The sequence below is a fragment of the Falco rusticolus genome, chromosome 8 (genome assembly GCF_015220075.1).
Source record: "Falco rusticolus isolate bFalRus1 chromosome 8, bFalRus1.pri, whole genome shotgun sequence".
Classification (NCBI taxonomy): Eukaryota; Metazoa; Chordata; class Aves; order Falconiformes; family Falconidae; genus Falco; species Falco rusticolus.
Window position 1 is genome coordinate 35,950,164 of NC_051194.1, and position 20,741 is coordinate 35,970,904.

At 48.8% G+C, this 20,741-nt stretch overlaps 1 protein-coding gene across 1 annotated transcript; it reads right to left on the reverse strand.

Annotated features, from left to right (window-relative positions):
• Nucleotides 1-774: 774 nt before the first annotated feature.
• On the reverse strand, nucleotides 775-8,179 carry INHBB (inhibin subunit beta B). Its single transcript, XM_037398827.1, has 2 exons — nucleotides 6,161-8,179; nucleotides 775-3,558 (listed from the first exon to the last, which is right to left on the reverse strand). Exons 1-2 carry the CDS (start codon nucleotides 6,561-6,563, stop codon nucleotides 2,783-2,785), a joined length of 1,179 nt encoding a protein of 392 aa, XP_037254724.1. The 5' UTR covers nucleotides 6,564-8,179; the 3' UTR covers nucleotides 775-2,782.
• Nucleotides 8,180-20,741: the final 12,562 nt, after the last annotated feature.

A 20,741-nucleotide genomic window follows, 5' to 3' on the forward strand; every position in this document is an offset into this window, starting at 1 on the left:
CCAGTGCCTGGCTTTGGGGAGTAGCGGGCAGAGCTACACTCGAACGTGCATTGTAACTAGAACCCATCACGAGTTGCATGAACTTGCTTCTTCAACACTTTCCAGGTCTCAGGGTCAGATCTAACGTTTGCCAAGTCAACAGAGGTCCTTCTGTCAGCTTCAGATGGCATTTGCTCAGGTCTCTGGGAGGAAGAATTTATCTGTGATGATCAATGAAATCAATATCTGGATATATGTGCAGCTGACAAGAATTTCTATGAGCATTTGTCAACATCTGGGGGGGCTGTCAGTACAGGGGATGTATTTCACTCAAAAACCTCTCGCCTTGGTGAAAAAAAAGGTTCCCCAGACTTAGTATTGACCTCTTTTTCCTGGAAGTGCTTTCCACAATATTTTTTTTACCTCTTGCAACCAATCAGGGAGTGACCTAGACAAGAAGTTACATTCCTACACGGCAGGTGAACCAGGAACTCGCTGTAAATGACCTACAGGTATGCGGAACAGCGCGCTCCTGCGCCCAGAGACCTCGCACTGATGCAGATAGAAAGAAGCAGATGCTTCCATGTATAGACGGCAATAAAACTAGAGTGTAACATTTTTAGGATCGCAGCTGAGCTCTCAGACAAGACTTTCTGCAATGACTAATACGACTACAGTCTAATGCGACAGTTCACTGTCTGCAGCCCCATTCAGTCCTGAAAGTAAGCAAGTTTCTCCAGATGTTACACACTGAAAAAAAAAAAAAAAAAAGAAGAAAAAAGAAAAAAGCACATCCAGTTTTCAATCTTTTTTATTTATTTAAACTGTACACAAATGTAAAATACTTCAACAGCAAATCTAAGTGAAAATTGTTTGGTTTAAATTATTATGGAACAGAACCTAAAAGAAACTTTATTAAATAAACATAAAAATTGGATTTAAAGGATGCACATATTGTAAAGTATTCTACAATAGTCATTTTTTTTCACTCTACATTCCATGTGCGTATGGTATAGAAAAGACACTGAATAGAACAAACAGAATCCATTTTGTACCCTGAAACAATTGGTAGGCCTCGTGAGGGATTGCTCAGTATGACTACATGATATATGATGGCTTTGCCATCTCATAAAAATTATAACTAATATGTTGGCCTCTTTGGTTCCAAAATTTATGTATAATACATTTAACTGTATTCATTTTTTGCTGCTATAAAAATAACATTTTTTTTCAAATGGCAGTTTTTTGACTAATCATGCAACTAAATCAGTGCAAACATTAAAAGCAATCATTCGCTTTAAAAAAGAAGCAAAAGATTTAATTTCAAGTATAAAAAAATATAAAAAAGTCATATCATAAGTCCAGTTTTGTCTAGTATGGGTCAACACTTTAAATTGCATAGCTCATGCGGCACCTGTTTACCTAGATAGTGAGCAAAGATAAGTGCACTATCAAGTACCACTTTTCAAGGCATTGAAATTTGCAAGTGCTATTATACGTGCATTCAAGCAGTTTGCAAGTGCTATGCTGTATCATTATTTTCTGATCTTTATGGCCATCCTTGACACCTCCTGGTAAGGAAATTGAAAGCACTCTCCTCTCTCCTCCTTTCCAAGACTTGTTAAAATGTTCCTCGCCTGTTATTAAATGCACTGCATTTTTCAGAATGTCTCCACTCTGTTACTGTCACTCCTCTTTAGGGTTCATTGGTTTAGCCGTGGTGGCAGTTGCTTGTTTGCTCATCCTCTACGTGACGCGTCCTTGCCGAGTCCCCCGTTGAAGAACACAGATTGCAACTTCGACTTTTTGTTCTTCGAACAGTGAGAGATGCCAACGGTCAACACAGTCCAGATACAGTGTCGGATCCCCTTTCCCAAGACACGGCGTGTGTAGCCATCCAGGGGTTGCTAGTGGGCAGTTAAAGCATTGGGTCACACCAGCCCAGCTTGTGACTTTGCAATAGTCGGGTGTTAGAAATACAGCAGTTGCTTATGCGTCTGTCCCCTTTTCTCTCTCTCCCTGATGGTACCACGAGGTTCCTTACTGGAAGTGCTGTAGGAAGATGTGGGTATCCGTGATGTTTACATTTAGATAAATTTAAGTTAAGAGGAAGTGATCACCTCCCAAGGCAGGTGTCCTGCAGCTTTCTATTAGACCTAAGAGGTGACAGTCGACTTTTTCTTTCTTCTTTTTTTTTATTTTTTTTTATTTTATTTTCTAAATTTGGTCATTTCGACACCTGTGTGCAAGAATATGTCGTGTTCTCGCAGTCTGTGCTTTTGCCTGAGCAAAGGGAGCTCATTTCGGTCTGGCTTCGCCGGCAGGCGGGGAAACAGCTGCTCAGCCGTTCACTCGTACTGGCAGGCATTTAGGTCCGTCGTCACTGGTCACTGACTTTCTGTGCTCATGTCCCTTTTGCGAGCTGCCTCGTGTCTGTGTGTGTGTGTGTCTGTGTGTGTGCGTCTGAGCGCGTGTTTGTGTGCGTGCCCACGTTTCGTGTGTCTGTGTGTGTGTGTGTGTGTGTCTAAGATATTTCATAGCATTAACTTATAAGTGGTAGTAATATATAAGTGTCCAAGATCCACAAACTGCCACTGTCCTGACACCAAAGTGAAATTATTTTTTTTTCTTTTTTTTTTTTTTCTTTTTTTTGTCAAACTTTTCCACAGTGACTTTCCAACACTGATGCCTGGATACACAGTGAAACTTCCTCCAACACCATCTCGTACGGTAATGTTTCTCTCTCTCTCTCTCTCTCTCGTCCTCTCTCTCTCTCTCCCCCCCAAAAAAAACACACCTTAAATCAAGCACAACCGCATTCTTCCACAATCATATTGGGAACGTCCCTTTTCACAATGTTGTATTCATCATCAAAGTACAGCATTGACATTGTGCTAAGTTTGGTTGGAATGCAACAGGAGTTCACGGTGCCCGGGTTCAGCCCCCGCATTCGGTACTGATTCACGACGGCGGTGTGAAAGGAGGAAGCCGACCCCGGGACGCCGGCCAAGTAGGCCGGGCAGCTCCCTTCACAGTAATTCCCATAGTAACCTGATGGTGCTATGATCCAGTCATTCCACCCAATGAGTCTAAAGTCAATGTAAAACTGTTGCCTGCAACATAGATTGGTCCTGCCATCGCACTCCAGGCCTCTTTTCCGGATCCTGTGTTTGTTATCGGCGAGGCGGGCTTGCACCACTAAAAAAGGCCGGTGGGATTCCTCCCCGGGGTCCACATAAATTGGCAGCACTGAATACTCTTCACAGCCCTCACATTGAACATCCAAGTTCAGTCTCCTTTCTCCTCTCTCAAACAGAGCCTGGATCGCCTCTGTCATGGGAAAAGTGTGCCAACCACTTCTTTTGAGATCAACTTTCTTTTCAACCACATTCCACTTGTTGCTAGTGTCCGGGTCTTGGAAATAGACTTTGACTCTTACTTTTCGCCTGCTGCCTTTCTCTAAGACATATGGAAGCAGCTTCAAGTAAAGCCACAGGCTGGCTTGAACGACAAACAAGTTCTGGTTCCCTTCATTCGAGATGAAGAAATAGAGGCGGACTCTAGATGAGGCCAGATCGTCTGCAAGATAAGGAGAGATCAGCAAGATTAAGTCAAAAAGGAAACGTTAGCTTGTGTGCCATTCTGGATTCAGGGACAACACTAGAGCACAGCAGATCGAGGGAGCGGCGACGGGGCTGTGCCGGCCAGAAGGCACGCACTGAATCAGATATCCCCAGTTTGCAATCAAAGTGAATTAAAAAGGGACTTCCCACAGCAACCTTCACCATCGGGCCGTAGTCAGAGGTCTCAGATCCACAGTCACCCATCAGAGCTCTCCAGAATACGGTTTTCTTGCCGGCCAGCCAGCTTTAAAGACGCCATAGCAGCACCTTGAAAAGACTGGCACTAGAACTCTGCTAGCTCGTCCGTTTAAGAATAGTTGTAACTTTCAGCTACCTGCCAGTTCTCACGGGGAGAGCCCTTTCAATAACCACTGCAACGCCAATGCCAAACCAGGGATATTGTTTCAATTTTTCATGTATTCTCATCACGGTTTGAGAGAGAGGATTCACAAGACAGAGGGGAAAATATTTCAGTAATGTGCCTGCTCATCCAACAGATCGAGCTAACCCCCACTCAGCCCGGTAGAATATCTGCTATCATTAATCGTTTCGGTCTCTGCCTTCCCCCCCTGCCTCCCAAAACGATAAACTCTCATCCAAGGCGAGGCAAGGAACCGGTCGCTTTCGCTGTAACGCTGTTACTGACTGTTCCCAATACGATTTTCAATAACAGCAGAACTAAAGGAGCAAAATTGTCACGGCAAACCAAATGTCACCAAATGTCTGACATAACCCCTTAGTTGTAAACAGAAAAGCCTGCTGCACGGAATGTTTCAGAAATACCAGTGGCCCTCCTGCAATTTTGCACTACAAGTCCTAACTAAATTTGGCGTAGGTGATAAATGTGCAAGCTGGCCTTTATGGCGGAGACTGTAATCCTGGTCCCCGAATCAAAGCCTCTCAATCGTTATTTAAAATTATTGCTGGAAAGGCAGTTTCTCATCTGCCCTTATCTGTTTCACTTCTTTCTGTGCAGAGCCAAATGTAGATTTCTCTTCCTTTTCTTTTCCTAAGAATCTTTATTATTTTTGGCAATCTCTGAATGGGATTTTTTGCGTAGTCGGTGTCTTCATTTGTTACCCTAGATGCCTTTCAAATGTGCCTCCAGGGCCCATTCAGTACCTTGTAATATTTCAGTGACAAAAATTTTCACTGTGTTTGCCTACGTTTTACATAAAGTCGATTTTGGAAGTGTTAACAAAAGCCAGCGATTGATTGAATACCAAATGGGAGCACAAGCCCACCCCAGATCTCCCAACAACAGCCTATTAAAAAATAATAAACCCAAAAATGTACGCTAGGAAAGCCTTTCGCGTGTTAGTAAATACGCAACTTCTTTATAAACTGTGGTGACAGTGACAGAAAAAGAACAGTACGGTGCTGCTACACCGATCCACATCGCTCGTGTTGTGTGAGATTGTGTGCGCCCATAAATTTTGTATGTGAATGTAACAAGCGTATGTATAATGCAACAGATCCCATAGATACTGTAAATGTATATGCCTTTGGTAAGTGGGAGGGTAGATAAAGAAGATGAGTGGGCAGTATACAGGATAGAAAAAGATTTATTTTGTGGACAAATTATGTATAGATGCCACAGGAAGATAGAGAGAGGGGAAAATGAACTGAGTGACAGAGCAATGAAGGAAAGGAGAGATGGGCAGATAGACGGGAGAGAGCTAATTTGCAGAGTGATGGTGTTACAGCCAGATGTGCAAAGTTCACAGGCACAGTGGTTGCCTGGATAAACTGCTGGAAAGCTACGCTGAAGGGATTCAGCGACACATAACTGCAATGGCTGGACAGAACTGAGATGGCTGGTACGGTGGGGATGGATGGCACAGCTAGTAAGTGGACTGACGGACAGAGAGGAGACAGACACACTCGGGAGGAGGCTGCATGCAGTGGACAAACAGACAAGCCCAACACTCCGAACGAAAGCTAAATAAATGGGAAATGAATGGAAAGGGAGGACGGGCAAATGCAAGCCTCAACAGACAGCCACACGCAGCCAGCCAGATGAACGTGCAGGGCAGGCAGCAGAGGCGAGGGATGCGAGGGATGCGAGGGATGGAGTGGGACAGGTGGAGGAGGCCGGTGGGACGCCAGGGAGGGAGGCGAGCCGCGGTGCAGCTGGAAGGGCAGGAGGGCCCGAGGGAAGCCGGGGCACGGCGGGGCTCCGCAGGGAGCCGCAGGGCGCAGCCCGGGGAGAGCCCCCGGCCCCGGGGCGCACACGCCGAGGGGACGGGGAGGCGCGGGCAGGGCCAGGGCCGGGCGCTCGGGGTGAGGGGGCGCGGGTGCGGCGGGTGCCCCGGCAGCCAGGTGCCCGCAGCGGGCAGGGGACCGGCAGCGGGGCCGGGCAGGGGAGCGGGCCGGGGTCAGGCGGGGGGACGGCGAAGGCGCGCAGGAGGGCAGGCAGGGCGAGCGGGGGGACTGCCGGGGTCGGGCAGGGGGACCGCCGGGGGTGAGGCGGGCAGAGCGGCGGGGCCGGGGGCTGAGGCAGCCCGGGCAGGGGAGAGGGCGCGGGCGGCGGGGGCGCGGGGCCGGGCGGCGCCCACCTGTCTCGGCGAAGCTGATGATCTCGGAGACGGGGTCGTGGGCCGGGGGCCCGGCGCTCGCCTGCCCGTCCAGGCTGGGGATCTCCACGCGGCCGTCCTCCCGCACCTTGCCGGCGTGCAGCTTGCGCAGCGCCGTGACCATGGCCGCCTTGGGCACGGCGTGCGTGATGTTGGGCCGGTCCCGCATCTGCAGCCGGCTCAGGATGTGCCTCTTCACCGCCTCCAGGAAATCCCCGTCCACCTTGCCCGGCTCCTCGGGCCGCCGGAAGCCGCAGGAGGTGCATGTGTCCTGCGGGGCGCTGCCGGCGGGGGCCGGCGGGGTCGGGGTGGCCGCGGCGCCCAGCAGGAGCAGCCCGCAGGCCAGCAGCGCGGCCAGCACCCCCCGGCGAGCCGCCCCGTCCATGGCGGAGGAGCGGGGGGCCGAGCTGGGGGCCGCCCCGAAGCGCCGCAGGGAGCCCGTCTGCAGGCAGCGCCGCTCCGTGCGCTCCGCGGCGCGGAGGGGGCGGTGGCAGCCAAGCTGGGGGGCCGCAACCGCTCCGCGCAGGGGGGGAGCCGCGGCGGAGGGAGGGGGCGCCCGGGGAAGCGGCGTGTGCCGCCGGGGAGGCGGAGGGGGGAGGCTGCACACGCAGGCACCGAGGGCGAAGTTGGAGGGGGGGGTGGGGGGGGCAGCAGGCTTGGCGTGCACGGAGAGCCCGGCTCCACGGGGGAGGGGGACGGCAGCAGGTGAGGGGGTGGCTGCGGAGCCCGGGGAGGAGGGAGGGGGAGCGGGAAGCGAGCCGGAGGTGCGAGGGGAGCCGGGGAGCAGGGGGGAGGCGGCGCCGCGCTGCCCCGGTGCCCCGCGCCGCTTCAGAGGGGCATCCCCGGGCGCAGCCGCTCCTGGTCCATCGCTCGCTTCGGCAGGTCCGGGCGGGCCGCGGAGAGGAGCTCTTTAGTCCAGCGTCATTGAGGGGGGTCAGGGAGATAAACGAAGCAGATTTATATACAATCCAATTTATAGCCTGGAAGGAGGGGGGGGGGAGAAATGCCACTTGTACCCCCCCGCCCACTCCGCCCCCGCAAGACAACAATCCACAGGCCGTGGGTGCAGGTCTCTGAGCAGGTCGGCTCCGCGCCGCTCGGTTGTCCCCCGTCAGCGCCCGCTGCTTCTCAACGTGCCATCAAAGTTGACCCGGAGCATAGCTGGGGAGGGGGCCGGGGGCGGCGGGGAGGGGGTACGTGGCTGGCAGCTCCACAGTTGCGAGTCTTCGCCCCCCACCGCCCCGCTTATGATTAGCGAGATGCTTTTATTTTCGAAGCGGCGCGGAGGGTCCGGAGTCCGGCGCGGATGCGACGGCGGCGCCCGGCGCGACCCCCGCCCGCCGGCAGGGCACCGTGCGCTGCGCGGCCGCGGAGCGGGGCCGCGGCTCGATCCCGGCGATCCCAGGAGAAGCTGCACAGATCCACTCGGTCAGACCAGCTCTTCAGCTCGCTCCCTCGCTCGCTCTTTTTAAACAATATCTCTCTTGTTGGTGGTTTGGGTTTTATTATTATTATTGTTATTATTATTTTAAGTGTGATTTTTGTTGTTGTTGCTGCTGCCGCTGCTGCTGCTCCAGTTAATCTGCCTCCCTCTCTCTCCTCTCTCTCTCTCCCCCCGCGTCTTTTTGATCTTTCGCTCGCCTTGTGCTGGCTTGAACGCTGTGTTTTGTTTTGTTGTTTGTTTGGTTTGGGTTTGGGTTTTTTGTTGTTGTTGGTTTGGTTGTTTTTTTTTTTTTTTTTAACGCGTCTGATGTTCCTTCTCGGATCCGCAGTGGAAGGTCTCGGGGAAGCGGCTCTCTCCTCGCTTATCTTCCTCTGATCTCCTCCTGCTAATTTTCCCCCCCTGCAAAATCACGACATTGTGGCACTTTCTACTGAAACTTTTATACAGGAGTTAAAACCACGTGGGAGCTCCAACCTATAACAGAGACGCCATGGGTTCCTCACTATTTAGGAGATTAAGTTAAGTCTTTTGCCCCCTGGGCTATTACAGTAACTTCCTGATGTGGAAATATTAACTATGCTGTTTCTTTAACTCCCCCCGTCCCCTCCCTCCCTCCCGGTTCCTGCAAACACACCCACCGCGCACCGGCCGCGGCCCCGGCCCGGCCCCCGGCCCCGGCGGGACGGACGGACCCCGAGCGGCGGCAGCCCCGGCCCCCGCTCCCGCCCCGGCCGGGAGATGGATGCCCCCCCCCCCCGCCCGGTGTTCCTTGCCTTTTAAGCACTTGAAAGAAGAAGTCATTAGAAAGTTTACCGTCGGGTTGGCTTTGCGACGGGGCGGGTTTCTGTTTGTTTGTTTGAATGGGCCGGGTAATCGGGGCGGGTGCCGGGAGTGTGTGTGTTTTCCGTGGGGCAGGAGGGACGCGGGCGCGGAGCCTGGCGGAGGCAGCGCGGCGGGGGGGCGGCCGGGGCGGCGGCGGGGGGAGCCGGCAGGGGAGATAACGGGAACGCCGCGCTGCCGCAGCCGCGGAGGGGAGCAGGCAGCGGTGTCGGTCCTGCCCGCCCCCGGGAGCGGGCTGTCCCCCGCGGGGCAGCCTCGGGCTCTGGGGGGGGTCTCCGAAGCGAAAGGCGGGGGGGGGCTGCGATCTCCCCCCCACCCCACGCAGGGGTCAGGAGAGGCTCCCGTCCACCTCCCCTCAACTGCCGAGCCCGGGGTCGACCGCCGCGGCACCGAGGCGTCCCCGCGAGCCAGGCTGCGCCCCCCGCCCGGCGGTACGCCGCCCGCCGCACCCACCCACCCCCCCCCCCGCGGGCGCGCCCGAGGCCGGGCAGGCGCGGCGGGGCAGCGCAGCGGCGCAGCTCACCTGCGCGTCCCCCGGCCGCTGCGCGCTGCCCCGCGGCCCTGCGCGCCGCCGCCGCGGGCAAGGCTGGGCAGAGGGCGCCCCCTCTGGGCCGCGCGGGGAAGGGCGGCGGGGCCGGGCGGGGAAGCGGCGGGGGCAGGGGCAGGGCCGGCCCGCCGGGCCCGGGCAGCGGCCGCGGGAGCCCCGCGCTGCAGTAACGGGCGGGGGCCGGGCCGCAGCTGCCCCGGGCCGGGGGGAAGCGCCGGGCGGGAGGGGACGGGCCGGAGGCGCCGGGGGAAGCCCGTGCTCGGCGCCGGGCAAAGGAGCGCCTCGGGCTGAGCCTCCCGCAGCCCAGGAGCGGGCCCAGGCAATGCAGCCGCCAGCTGCTCGAGTTATTTTTTTTTTTTTTTTTTTTTGGGGGGGGGGGGGGGCTTTTTTAACAAAACAAAGTCTATTTCCAAGAACGAAATTAAATCTTAAGACCTTCATCTTTTCCATTGAGCTCAACGGTGGTTTTCAAGGGGCAGATGCTGGACACGCAAATTCCAGCTGTGACAGCAAAGAAGCCCCCTCTGCTCATTTCAGTTTTTAGACAAATAAAACTTCTCATATGTTCCTGGACTGCCAACACGTGAGCTGTAAGTTGTCACTAATACAAGTGACGCAGGAGCACAGAGGGTCAACTGGAGGATCAGCCCATTACTGTCCTTTAAGCATGGAAAGGATAAATGCTATTCTCATCATAAATATTTTCTTTCTTGTTCTCTACTGCAAAAGGAAAGACACCTAGCACTGTGCTTCCAAATCACCTTTCAATCCCAATCTGATTGTTCGCCTTGGTTTTAATATAAACACGGTCTAACTGCATATACAGCACTGTAAGTCAAATCCTCAGTATCACTGGAGCTACCCTGATGGGAGATCAGAATTAGATACAGTATTTCCTCCCTGCCAGTAACAGGTTTTGAATGGAAAGCCTGGAATGTAAAAAAAGAAATAATGCTAAAAATCCAATCACTCTGACATCCTGTGAGCTAATAAGAGCACGTGAATTCAACAAGCTTAGTACTTCACAGTAATTAATTTGACAGCGAAGAGCTAACAAGAAAACAACAGGCAGAGCAGTGATGACTGGTTCATAGAGGTCACTGTCAAACAAGAAATAGGTGCAAACACAGTCCCTCTCCCTTTGAAAATAACTGTTTCATTGCCCCGCTGAGAATGAAATGCCACAGAGGGAAAACATCATGTCTTCAGTGGGGATAACAAATCGGGAAAGGTATTTCTAGTGGTAAAACAAGGTAGAAGTTTTCTTTTTTACCTACAGTGATTTTTTTAATCATCCCTGTTACTCACTGCAGTGGCATGTTTCAGGTTGTGTCGTGTGTGTGTGTGTGTGTGTCCCCCTTTTATTTTTTTGGTTAGCCAAAGTCATTTTGCATATTCAAATATTGGAAAGATTTATCTTCTCTAGCAATTACTAACAAACTGATACACTAATAACCTCTATTGTTATTTAAAGTGTGTCCAACACAGCATCCTGGAGGCAGCTCTCACACAATGGACTTTTCTCTGGCTTCCTTCTAGAGAAGAACTTAATCAAACCTTAGCTGCTTTCAGGCAGAGGAGCCTACAGGGAGAGCAAAGAGGGTTAACAGAAACAAATGTGCCATTTGATTTCTAATCTTGCTCAGGGAGCATGGCCTATTGATTGAGCCATAAAGCTCTGTTAATTTTAAGATCTCTTCAGTTTTCAGTTCTTTCCCGTGGGCATAGACTTGTTGCTTGTACGTAGTGGCTGAACTGTCGGGGAAAGGGCAGCTTCACACTCCCCCGGCTCCGCTCTCCCCCCTCCTCCCCTCTATTCTATTTTTTCTGAGCTCATCTGTGTGAGGATACGTTTTCACACACACCTTCTCAAACCGGCTGCTATTCATCTGATTCAGGGTCATGCTTTTCCATACATTAAATGCAGGGGAAAACTGGGAAGGAAATGGCTGGGGTTTGTTCTTAATGGGCAAGCACAGGGTTAGCCAGGGAGCCCTGCTGTGAGAAGGTAACGTGTCAGAGGGTATTTTCTGTAGAAACATCAAGCTCATGACTGGAATCTGATGGTTATAAAGCTACCATTATAATGAAATCAGTATAAACTGAGATCCTCAGCCATTGTAAGTCGGCATGTTTCCGAGGCATCAAACCGCTGCAAGTCTTTCTCCATAAACTAGGTATTTGCTTATGCACATTTTCCTCAAGGGCGACAGATGCAGAAGTCACGCTTTTGGAGAGGCCAGCCAGTGCAGCTCCGCACCTTCCTGAGTCAGTGAGAAGCTCTAGAAACCGAGCAGACAGTGATGGCACACAGCAGCTCCCTCGCTGTTCTGTGTTTCCATGATGCCCTCAGTGGGACCACAAACAATTTACACTAGCAAAGGATCTAGCCCCTCACCTATCGCTAAAGCACCTTTTATGTTCTTAAACCATTAATAATATCTACTAGGTAACCTTACTAATCCCTTTGAGGAAGGATTTTCTTTACTGTACTGATGGCTGAACTGAATAAAGCTTCACATATAAGAGGCCTGGTTTGCACTAGAAATGCTTCTCATTTGTTTATCAGCAAATATAAGTTTTACTAGCACAAGCATCTTTTTTCTGCAAGCATTTCCCAAATAAAATAGGCTATACTGGCAAAAGCACTTTTTTTTTGCTCATATAGCTGCATCTCTATGGGGGATTTTTGCACGTAGTGGAATGCAATCTGTTTTAAATGGCACTTCAGAAGAGCATTGCTATCCCACAGAAGTTTCAAGGCTAGACCTTGAAGTATACACTTCTGCCTTGTATCTGAAAGAGGTTTTTTACAAGGTGGCCATTGTCATCTTGCTGGAACTATAGAGAAACTGAGACACACAGTTACAGGGGCAGTTTGGGAGCACCGTGCTCTATCTGGAATTTGTGTTCATGCCATTCTTTTGCGTCAGATGCAATTATGTATCTGCAATCAAGCTGATTCCTCACTACGCATCATTACTTTTTAAACAACTGCAACAGAAACAGCGGATGTTTCAAAAGCACCATAAATCTGTAGAAGGGAAAGTCCTATTGAAAATCAAGTAGGTAAATGCTGTTCTGAATGACCTGGACATTTTCTGAACTGGCAAAGGTAGACCTAACTCATGAAAAAAAAAATCCACTAAGAGGTTAATCTGGCTTCTTTGCTCCTGCCCATGCTTTTTTAACTGCAAATTGTCTGTTAACAGAGATTTGCTCTCTCTAAGAAAAGGGTCATGCTCTGAACACTTGGAAACAGGGGGTAGAGCTGGCAGAAACAAAGGACCTGACCAAAGTGGGAACTCCTCATCTAAAGCAGGTACAACGAGAATCTGGAAGATGAGTCACAGAGAAATAAAACAGAACCCTCAACAGGTTTTGAAGAGCACCTACTGAAAGCCAGCTCCTTGCACAATTGTCAGGCAGGATGGGGACACGGGGGAGGCAGTGGTAGGGGGTTGCAGGGGGTATACTCACAGCCTCAGCCTCCCACTCCCGCTGCACCTGCTTTAACATGGCTGTAGTCCCGCTCCCTTCAGCTCAGCTACCTTGCAGTGCCTCACAGGCAGCATGTTGGCCGATCACTCCTCTTCAATGACCTCTTCACGCTCTGGAAAGGTTTGCATCCAAGGTCCCAGGTTCACTGTAGGGAATGCAGGTGGATCTCCTGCGCTGTGAAGCGATGCAGTCAAGTACCTCACCTCAGGCAGGTCTTCACACAAAGCAGCGTGCCCTTTGGCAAAGGGACTGAGCTCAGCGATCTGCTTCAGTTTCCAAAGCAAAGGGACCAAACACCATCGGGTGGATACCCCCGTCTGATATTCAAAAGCTATCTGCTCCTTGTTGATGGCCCAGAAATGCTCTTATTTTCCTCGCCCAGGCTGTCCTCTGCAGTCCAAAGCCGTAGCCTTATAACCAGGCAGTGACTTCCTCTGAAGTTACTTGTATTGACCTAAATAGGTTGGGGCGGGTGAGGACACACAGGCAACATGAAAAAGCTATGCTGGTTGCCCAACAAAGAAGTGTCTGCTTTGTGGTGAGCACTTTTAATGTATAAGCACTTTTAACATACTGCTAAAGAACATGATTTTCATGTTTGTTTAAGTTCACACCAAAAGTCTTGCAAAGTAGCAATATGAGTAAAAATAAAATCTGCATTTAAGTGGTAAACAAAATAGTTAAAACTTGACTTCTAGTAATTTGAATGCTACTTACCAAGGCAATGCATTTAGAAGTTGACTGGTGCATTTCTTTTATACATCCAGCTGTGACTGACACATCTCATAGATCAGGAAAATGAATGGTAGGATGGAACAATGTTAAAATCAGCTGTCCTGAGAAAATCAGTGTTTTTCATGGAGCGAAGACAATATGGAGAGGTTTCGCTCCTATTTTAAATGGAGTTCAGAAGCAAAAAATGGTAGGTACCTTTGCAATGCCATGGGAGAAATGGGGTACAGAAGCTTGAGCCATCTCATGATGCACAATCAGTAGCACCTGATGAGTACCTGAACACGAGCTACTTTCTCTTTCCTACAAGCAAACACTAAAATGCAGAGAAGTGTCTATACTTACTGCCTGTGGGACAGGCTGCAGCCAGAAGACCTGTGGTTAAGGCCTGAATTTCTTCCTCTTTACCCCATTTTCACTAGCTGTAAGTTAAGGATGACAGCATTCAACCCTCTGTAAGTTGCTTTGAAATGAAATGGAGAAAAGCAGCACGCGGGATTTCATCCTCTTCATGGAGCTTGACACCATCAGCATGCTCTATGTTAAAAGTAATTTTCAATCTGTTCATGCTTAAATTGCCCAGTTTTGTTTCCCTGAGTCTTTTGTTCTATCAAACCCAAACTGTTGTGCAGTTTGGCTGTTTGCACAAGAACGTCAGAGTGGGTCTTCAAAGATGATTGTGATGTGGTTGGCTGATGCACTCCCTGCTAGGGCCAGGGGCAAGGGGCTCCTGTGACAGCACCAGAGTCCCCCAGTTCAAGCAAGTAGGACCTTCCACCGGGGCAGAGCAGTTGCACTGTCACAGTTAGTGGAGCTCTACAAATTTATCCCAGCTGAGAGTCAGCCCACATGATTTACAGTAACTTGCCCAGTGCTCTTTAGCAGTTGCGGGCCTCTAGCAAGTACGTCCAGGCTGTCTCACCCTCCACATTTGCTACATTAACATTAGCCACAAGCAAGGTCCTCTGCTACTACCCACCACTGACATTCCAGTACTGCTAAATCACACGAGAGGGTTATTAACAAAAATTTCTGAATCACCTTCTGCCCTGCTCAGTATTTACCATTTGTAAGTCAGCGCTGCCTGACCCCTCGTGAGGGAACAGCTTCAATATGCTGTGGGACTGAAACAAAACAGATTGCAAGCTCTATACGACTTGGGTGCTAGCATCTGCCATTTCTTCCAAAACACCTGAAAAAGCACATACACTGTGACAGCTCAGGCTGTCTCCTTGACTGAGATGTCCCTTCAAGGAGTTTTTAAGATTTTGGGAGTTTTCGCTCCCCAGTTTACAAAGCTGGTCTTTTTGTTTTGTTGTTCGCTGCCATGATCTCCTCAGAAGTGGGGCAGCTTATTAACAAAGAATAACCCTAAAACTTCTTTGCAGCCCTTTGCCATTTCTGAGTAATAATCCCACCCACCCCGACATTTATTGCTGTGGTTTAGATCCTTACTGAGAGCATTATTAAGAATAAATCATAGTACGTGGAAATATTACTGTGAAATACACTGGTACTATTATATAAGGATAAGAAAACAAACCACTGCTCTGGAGACAGCAAGAACAGGAGCACATGGATCATATTTAGCAGACATTGAGTCTACCAAACCTACACAGGTACTGAAGTGTTGGGAGGGTGCAGAGCTACAACAGGAAAGTGCATTGTTCTAGTTCTTTTGCTTAAAAGATGAGAGAGAGGGCCTAGGGGAGGGGAACGCATGAAAAAGAAAAGGATGAAACTTTTTTTTTTTTTTTTTTTTGGCTACTCCAGATGGGGTTTTCCTCTGTTTAAATGCTGAAGGACAAAAAGATTTTAAATTAAAATCTTAATAAATATAGCCCTGAGGCTAGTAACATTATTACATCCAAGATGATTACAGCAAGCAAGCCACAAAAGAAATATATATATATTTATTTATTTGAAGCATAATAAGCCTCAGTATTTAGTTAGAAGAAGGCTAGGCAGCTAACTGACTTCCAAACTAGTGAATTTTCCATTCCGCTCCACTAAAAGTACAAACCAACTCGGCACATAGTTTGCAGGGCTTGGTTTCATTTCTGTACAAGGTAACGTTATTACTGCTTATGCTTTTGTGTGTATATATATTTAAAACTAAAAATTATAATTGCTTAGATCATGTGCATGAGGGTTGGCAGGAAAGAACGCCCAGTTTGCAGTATGAGATATGGATAGTTAGCGAGCTCCATTGTGGAAGAGCAATCTAGCTCCCCCAGCTTGCTTGTGAGGTGTGTTCTTCTTGAGACATTTGCCATTTTCAGTTGGTCCTAGTCTCAAGAAAAGGTACTGCACTTTACTTGTTTGTGCAGAGGTGTTTTTTTTAATTGTGGGAATATTTTAATAAAGGATACAGGGAAAATACAAGGATTCAAAGAAAAGGATACAAGCTGATAAAGATGATTAAATCATAGAGCGACTGCGGAGTGGGTCATGAAGTGTTATAATCCCCAACTCCCCTCTGCTTTCTGCCTCAATGTGTTAATGCATCACACTTTAGTACAGTGACACTTTCAGCCCTAGGTGGAAATTCACACATGATGAAGAGGTGGAGGAGGATTTCCAGATGGTCAGACCTCAGGGAGTGCGAAAAGGTGGGGGGAGGAAGGGAGAAACTGCTGAAGGGAATCGGACTTTGGTCACATCAGTAATTTCCAGCTGAAAATGGAATATTAAAAAAAACCCAAAACCAACAAAACAATCACCAATGATCCCACACCGGAGCCAGGTGCATTCAGGTTTGGACATTATCCTCACCGATGCTGGTTGTGAAAGATCCCTTGGAAATATTGGTTTATTTGTGTGCAACAGTGAAAGGTGTGAGCTTCATTTCCTTGGCCGAATTTCAGCATGGGTACTAAAGCACCACGACACAGACCCAATTAGTTGTTTTATTCTCCACAGCTCCTCTTTACTAGAGGTTATTGCAAAGTGGCACTCGCTCTAAATCGTGCATGAATTTTCCTTTCAGTAGAGGCTGTATTTGGCTGCTGTACGTTCCTCTGGGACCCTCTTCTGCAGGGCCACCTCTCTAAGAGCAGCGTAGGGCACTGAGACAGAGAAAATGCAAGGCTTGCAGCCACTTGGTCCCATCACACCCCAAAACAGGCCCCACTTTCCCTTTAGAGGAGCATAAGGCAGCAGCTGCTATCACACAGCTGGACTTCTCTAAGAAGACCTCGTTTACTGTGGCCTTTTGGGGGGAATGGGAAGGTAGTCATGGTCCAGAGTTCAAGGGTTCTGGTCCTTCAGGGTGAGAGGTGCTAGGGCTGTATAAAGAATTAGCAATAGGCTGTATTTCGTACAGTCACAGCTCTTTCCAGATGTCAGGGTTCGGAGAAATTTAAGATAATCAATTATTTAGGCACCACAGTACCCTTATACTGGGGAAGGAAAGATAGTTTCCTCATCATGACGTGAAAAGCAAGCAGTAGGTATGATGGCTCACGCTGCATTTCTAAGGGCTCTTGCTTCATTTTCTTAGGTGTTCCTTGGGTGACAGCATTTCCTTTTCCACAAAATGGACACTAGAGATGCCAATAGCACACAGTCACAATGGAAAAGAATATTTTCATTTCACCATCACGATCACATGCTATTTACCTGCATTTCCTGGATGGCAACAAAGTCAATTGACCATAGCATAATGAACTACTTGGACAAGCCTCATGAGAAATGAGTTTGTTGCACAGTTTCCACTTTGGGGAAAAGTTTGTTGTATGTCCACTCCCAGTACAAACCAGAAAAAAGCTCAAGGAGACAGAATACGCTGCTTTGCCTTATTCAACTTCCACTAGTGCAACTTCAAATCTGTAAAAGCTGTGGTTTTAACAGATGCTGAATCCCTTCTCACATTAATTGTCTTTATATGTTAAAATCAATTATGTCACAGCAAAAGACAAAGAAGCCTCAGGCATCTGAAGTAATAGTGACTTCCATGATGAAATCAAGATGCCCGGGTGCCTGTCACTGGCTTTAGGGGCAAGCCAAAAGCCTCTGAGCCTTGTAAAGCCTGTAGCATCCACCTCAGACTTCAGTCCTTTACAATGACTAGATGAACATCTCTGACTTTCTTCCCTAAAGACTCAGTGCAGCAGGTGTTTTCAGTCTGCCCACCTTCCAGATCAGGTGTCCAAAAATGCAGCAACAAATATAATTTTTTCTTCCCTTTTTCTAAAAGAACTGAAGGTGGGTGGAGGGGATGGGTGTAGGCTATTTGTATTCGTACCTTAATTTAGTCAGCAGTCCAACGGTTCACGAAAGAAGAGCTGGGCTCAGTCCATTTCCCTGCCTGACAGGAGTCCCAGGAAGCAGGGGAGGCAGGGCTGACCTCAGAAGGAGCAGGCTGTGGGGTGATGCTGGGACAGGAGCGCTCGCCAAGCCTCCAGCTGAGTCAGTGCATGACTGAAAGAGAGATGTGGGTTCATGTTCCCAAGTAGACAGTTCAGAGAGCCACAAGGCCAGGCCTCCTTGCTTCCCACCCTGCTAGCCAAAACATCTGGAACTACCCAGTTCACATAAGACCAGCTTTAAGAGGACAGAGGCAGTCCCCACCCTGCCACAGAGCATACCCTGGTAAGTGCACTCTGCTGAGAGAGGAGACACGCACTCCCAGGGGCAGGTGGGAATTGAGCCATGTGAAATTCCCTGTGTTCGGCACTAGCCTTTTGAGTGCTGAGTGTAGTGTATACAAAACAGCACTGCACTGCCAACCACCCTGCCTTTCCCCTGCAAGAATGGACCCACTCTTTGTTCCTGGAAGACAGCCAAGAGCCTAAATTGTGAAGCCCAAGGGATCCTCGGCCCCCAGGCAAGGCAGATTTAAGAGGCTGTGCTCCCCATCGCTTTGCTCAGGCAGTGAAGCTGCCTCTTGGTTTTGGTGGCTGATGTTTTGAGGCAGCGCATGGTGCAGGAAGCTTCACTACAAAAGGCAAAGACCTGGAGTTTATGGTGGCTGCCAAGAACAGGCATTGCAACACTCCATCGCAGTGATACCCAAGGCCTTTTGTAAGTCCGTTTTCCCCGAACTGAAACATTGCTGCCATTGCCACACTAGCAGTCCAGAAAGCAACAGCAGATGGAGCTCCCCCAGAGCCCAAACCCCTGTGCTGTAAATGCTGTACAGATCCAGGTCTGCCCAAAGAGTGGGCAGTACAGGGGAGCAGAGAGATCACAAACTTGCCAAGTGATAAGGCACAAAACTTGTACGATTGAGCCTGTAGCAAAATTAGTCCTGCTGTAACTTCTGAATAACAGGACTGAATCTGTGTAACAGTAGCTTTTAAAGAACAATAAAAGAACACAGGTGTAAGTAAGGGTGGATTTAGACAAGGCAAACAACAGTATGTATTAAGGCTTGAAAGTAAACAAGTGATTGATAGCAGTCAATAGACACTGTTCTTACAGCAGAAGTGGAAGAGCTGAATGAATAAAAAAAGTAAACAGAAGCAGAGTATTTGCCTATAACATAACTGCTCTGGTGAACTATTAGAGTCAGGCAACAAGGAAGAAGTAAACAGGTCCCAATCCCGTGGCTAGGATGCTTTGTTGTTTAGCAGAGACCACCTGGTGCACAGCAGAGAAGACTTCATTTCACTATGCACTTCCAAGCTTTAGAGGGTAAATTCTGGGTTTGGGCTTCTGACACAAATACATGCAAAAGGCCTTCCTAGCAGGAAATGCCTAGCACCTTTAACTGAAAAGCCAAAATTAGCAATCTTGCAAAGACCTTTCCTACCCTCATCCCTTAGGTTAGCTCCCAAAGCAAGAGGAACCACAAAGGAGCCCATGATGACCAAAAGGGAAAATCTGGCAGCAGCAGAGGGAAGCAGGGGTTGCTCTGCACTTGCATCATTTGCTGCAGCCTGTCTGGGGTGACAGCGTCGTCTGCTGGAAAGGGTTCCCCGGAGAGGTGGGGCTGCTTGGAAACAGACCTGGATGCTGCAGAGGTTTTCACCACTTCCCTCGTTTTTGCACAGCTAGGAACAGGCTGTGAACCTATTCCAGTTTCTGTATTCAGGATAGGTCTTCATTAATTGATTTAACTCAAAGTCCAGGGTTTTGGGTTTTTTTAGGGAGAAAGAAAGAGAAAAGTAAAGCATGCATCCTTTTGTCATAGACTCATTTCAAATACTCCACACCTATTTAATGCCTTAGACTTTACCTGATTTTTGTCTCATGGAGAAGACTGCTCCTCTGGAACCTATATTCCTATTTCTTTCCAAAAAAAGAACAACAAAAGATAAGTTTTAACTTGGTGTTGATGCAATATTCACCCCACCCAGAACCAACTTTGAAAGCTCATGTAAAAAACATGAAGAGTAATTTTTACTCAGCTCTTGTTATGAACAATTCGGAGATAAGAAACAAGGCAAGACACGTCTCAGCTGCAAGTGTGAACATGATCTCAACACTGCAACATTTTCCTTGACTGGCTAGAGATGGGTTGGCAGCATGAGGTATATGAAGGTAGGTTACAGGTGACAAGAATGTAAAAAGTCTGTTATTAAAGTAGATGTAAGCAATCTTGAAACTTCATTAGGGCCAGGGAATTCAGACCTGGACATTGCACCTGCTTGATTGTTCGCTAGAAATTAACATTCAACAAATGCTGTAAACGTGAAGCTAATCTGGACAGGATTCAGATGCAGCTATTCCTGCCCTCTGAACTGGGTAATGGATGGAAAGCAGTCTGCATCATGGACAAACTCCACATGCTTTCCTCTTTCAGGAGAGAAGTGAAGTCATCTTCATCACAAGTTTTCACCAGGTGCAGAGGACAGGTTATTTGCTGTCCTCCAACTGCAGCTCTAGTAGTGAACTGCAGAACTGCCACATGTTAAAGGTGCACTTGAGCACTGACCTATTTTCATTCATCTGCCATGGGAGAGACATGTGGAAACATTGTGGTTTGATGGATTTGATTAAAAATATGCTAATGAATAAAGAAAATTAAGTGCATCCCTTGGGCTCCTGGCAAGCTGCCAAGATAGACGCTGGGACCACCAGCAGGGGGTCCGTATGCTTCAGCTTTTGCAGTCCTTCAGATTCCTACTGCAGAGGATGGTGACCCAGCAGAAACAGGGCTTAAAAGTTGAATATTTTGTGCATCCTGCCTCCACTCCTCTCCAAATGCCACAACACCTTAAAATTTATGCCCCAGGTGCTAGAATCAGCAAGCATAAGAACATCTTTGTTTTCATTCAAAAAAAAAAATGCTTCTACTATCATAGTTGAAGAAAGAAAGCTTGCAAACATGAAGCAAGTGTACTCAAAAGGCTTGGAAAAAAAAGGACTGTGAAAGAGAACACCAAGTTCATTTTCTAAAGCATCTCATTATTTCTAAACCAAATTGTAGTTTTGGAGGCCTGACTTATGGTTTTCAAGCTCCTGAGGCAAAGCTGCAAATGTGGCCTTTATTCCCACACAGGAGCAGCTCTGCCTGCCCTCCTCCCTCCACACTGTTCAGGGAGGGGGAGCAG

Bases quoted from the DNA above. Each gene is read 5' to 3' on its own strand.
- INHBB (XM_037398827.1), bottom strand. From the start codon at position 6,563: ATGGACGGGGCGGCTCGCCGGGGGGTGCTGGCCGCGCTGCTGGCCTGC. The intron at 3,559-6,160 runs GTGGGCGCCGCC...CTTATCTTGCAG, and splicing joins CATCAGCTTCGCCGAGACAG to ACGATCTGGCCTCATCTAGA.